Source organism: Blennius ocellaris (genome assembly GCF_963422515.1).
Source record: "Blennius ocellaris genome assembly, contig: SCAFFOLD_297, whole genome shotgun sequence".
NCBI lineage: Eukaryota > Metazoa > Chordata > Actinopteri > Blenniiformes > Blenniidae > Blennius > Blennius ocellaris.
This window is the reverse complement of record NW_027662169.1, coordinates 221-2,500: the sequence shown is the minus strand read 5'-3', so window position 1 is coordinate 2,500 and position 2,280 is coordinate 221. Positions and strand designations below refer to the sequence as shown.

The following is a 2,280-nucleotide window of genomic DNA, read 5'->3' as shown; positions in this document are numbered from 1 at the left end:
ACCAGGTGAACTACTACCAGGTGAACTACCACCTGGTGAACTACCAGGTGAACTACCAGGTGAACTACTACCAGGTGAACTACCACCTGGTGAACTACCAGGTGGTAGTTCACCTGGTAGTACTTCACCTGGTAGTTCACCTGGTGGTAGTTCACCTGGTAGTAGTTCACCTGGTAGTTCACCTGGTGAACTACCACCTGGTGAACTACCAGGTGAACTACTACCAGGTCAACTACCAGGTGAAGGTCACTGACTCTCTGGAGTTTAATTATAGGGTCTGGATATATATTCCTTTATGTAACACACGCACACACGCACACACACACACACGCACACACGCACACACACACACACACACACACACACACACACACACACACACACACACACACACACACACACACACACACACACACACACACACACACACACACAGCTTGTTGACCTGGAGGTATATAATATGTTATTGTAATGTTATATAATAATAATGTGTTATTGTAATGTTATATAATAATAATAATATGTTATTGTAATGTTATATAATAATAATGTGTTATTGTAATGTTATATAATAATAATAATATGTTATTGTAATGTTATATAATAATAATATGTTATTGTAATGTTATATAATAATAATAATATGTTATTGTAATGTTATATAATAATAATAATATGTTATTGTAATGTTATATAATAATAATAATATGTTATTGTAATGTTATATAATAATAATATATTATTGCAATGTTATATAATAATAATGTGTTATTGTAATGTTATATAATAATAATATGTTATTGTAATGTTATATAATAATAATAATGTGTTATTGTAATGTTATATAATAATAATAATGTTTGTTATTGTAATGTTATATAATAATAATGTTTGTTATTGTAATGTTATATAATAATAATAATGTTTGTTATTGTAATGTTATATAATAATAATAATGTTTGTTATTGTAATGTTATATAATAATAATAATGTTTGTTATTGTAATGTTATATTATAATAATAATATGTTATTGTAATGTTATATAATAATAATAATAATATGTTATTGTAATGTTATATAATAATAATGTGTTATTGTAATGTTATATAATAATAATGTGTTATTGTAATGTTATATAATAATAATAATGTGTTATTGTAATGTTATATAATAATAATGTGTTATTGTAATGTTATATAATAATAATAATATGTTATTGTAATGTTATATAATAATAATAATAATGTTTGTTATTGTAATGTTATATAATAATAATAATAATGTTTGTTATTGTAATGTTATATAATAATAATAATAATGTTTGTTATTGTAATGTTATATAATAATAATAATGTTTGTTATTGTAATGTTATATAATAATCATAATGTTTGTTATTGTAATGTTATATAATAATAATGTTTGTTATTGTAATGTTATATAATAATAATGTTTGTTATTGTAATGTTATATAATAATAATGTTTGTATTGTAATGTTATAATAATAATGTTTGTTATTGTAATGTTATATATAATAATAATGTTTGTTATTGTAATGTTATATAATAATAATAATGTTTGTTATTGTAATGTTATATAATAATAATAATGTTGTTTGTCCTCAGATCTTCAGTTTCCAGCTTCAGAACCCGACATCAACAATCGTCTGGAGTCTTTGTGTCTCAGTATGACTGAACACGCTCTGGGAGGTGAGCCTCCCTCCTGCTGCTCCTCCTCCTGCTGCTGCTCCTCCTCCTGCTGCTGCTCCTGCTGCTCCTCCTGCTGCTCCTCCTCCTCCTGCTGCTGCTCCTCCTCCTCCTCCTGCTGCTGCTCCTGCTGCTCCTCCTGCTGCTCCTCCTCCTCCTGCTGCTGCTCCTCCTCCTCTCCTCCCCTCCTGCTGCTGCTCCTCCTCCTCCTCCTGCTGCTGCTCCTGCTGCTCCTCCTGCTGCTGCTGCTCCTCCTCCTCCTGCTGCTGCTCCTCCTCCTCCTCCTCTCCTCCTGCTGCTCCTCCTCCCTCCTCCTCCTCCTCCTCCTCCTCCTCCTCCTCCTCTCCTCCTGCTGCTGCTGCTCCTGCTGCTCCTCCTCCTCCTGCTGCTCCTCCTCCTCCTGCTGCTGCTGCTCCTGCTGCTCCTCCTCCTCCTGCTGCTCCTCCTCCTCCTGCTGCTCCTCCTCCTCCTGCTGCTGCTCCTCCTGCTCCTCCTCCTCCTCCTCCTGCTGCTGCTCCTCTGCTCCTCCTCCTCCTCCTCTGCTGCTTCCTCCTCCTGCTGCTGCTCCTCTCCT

The 2,280-nt window shown here is 34.3% G+C and overlaps 1 protein-coding gene across 1 annotated transcript in view; it reads left to right on the top strand.

Moving 5' to 3' along the window:
* samd4a (sterile alpha motif domain containing 4A) overlaps positions 1 to 1,709 on the top strand; it is a gene marked incomplete at both ends in the record, with an annotated part of 21,242 nt that extends 19,533 nt beyond the window's left edge. Inside the window, one exon of the mRNA XM_080521623.1 lies at positions 1,626 to 1,709. Coding sequence (XP_080377749.1) covers positions 1,626 to 1,709 — 84 coding nt within the window. The remainder of the gene's footprint in view (positions 1 to 1,625) is intronic.
* Positions 1,710 to 2,280: the final 571 nt, after the last annotated feature.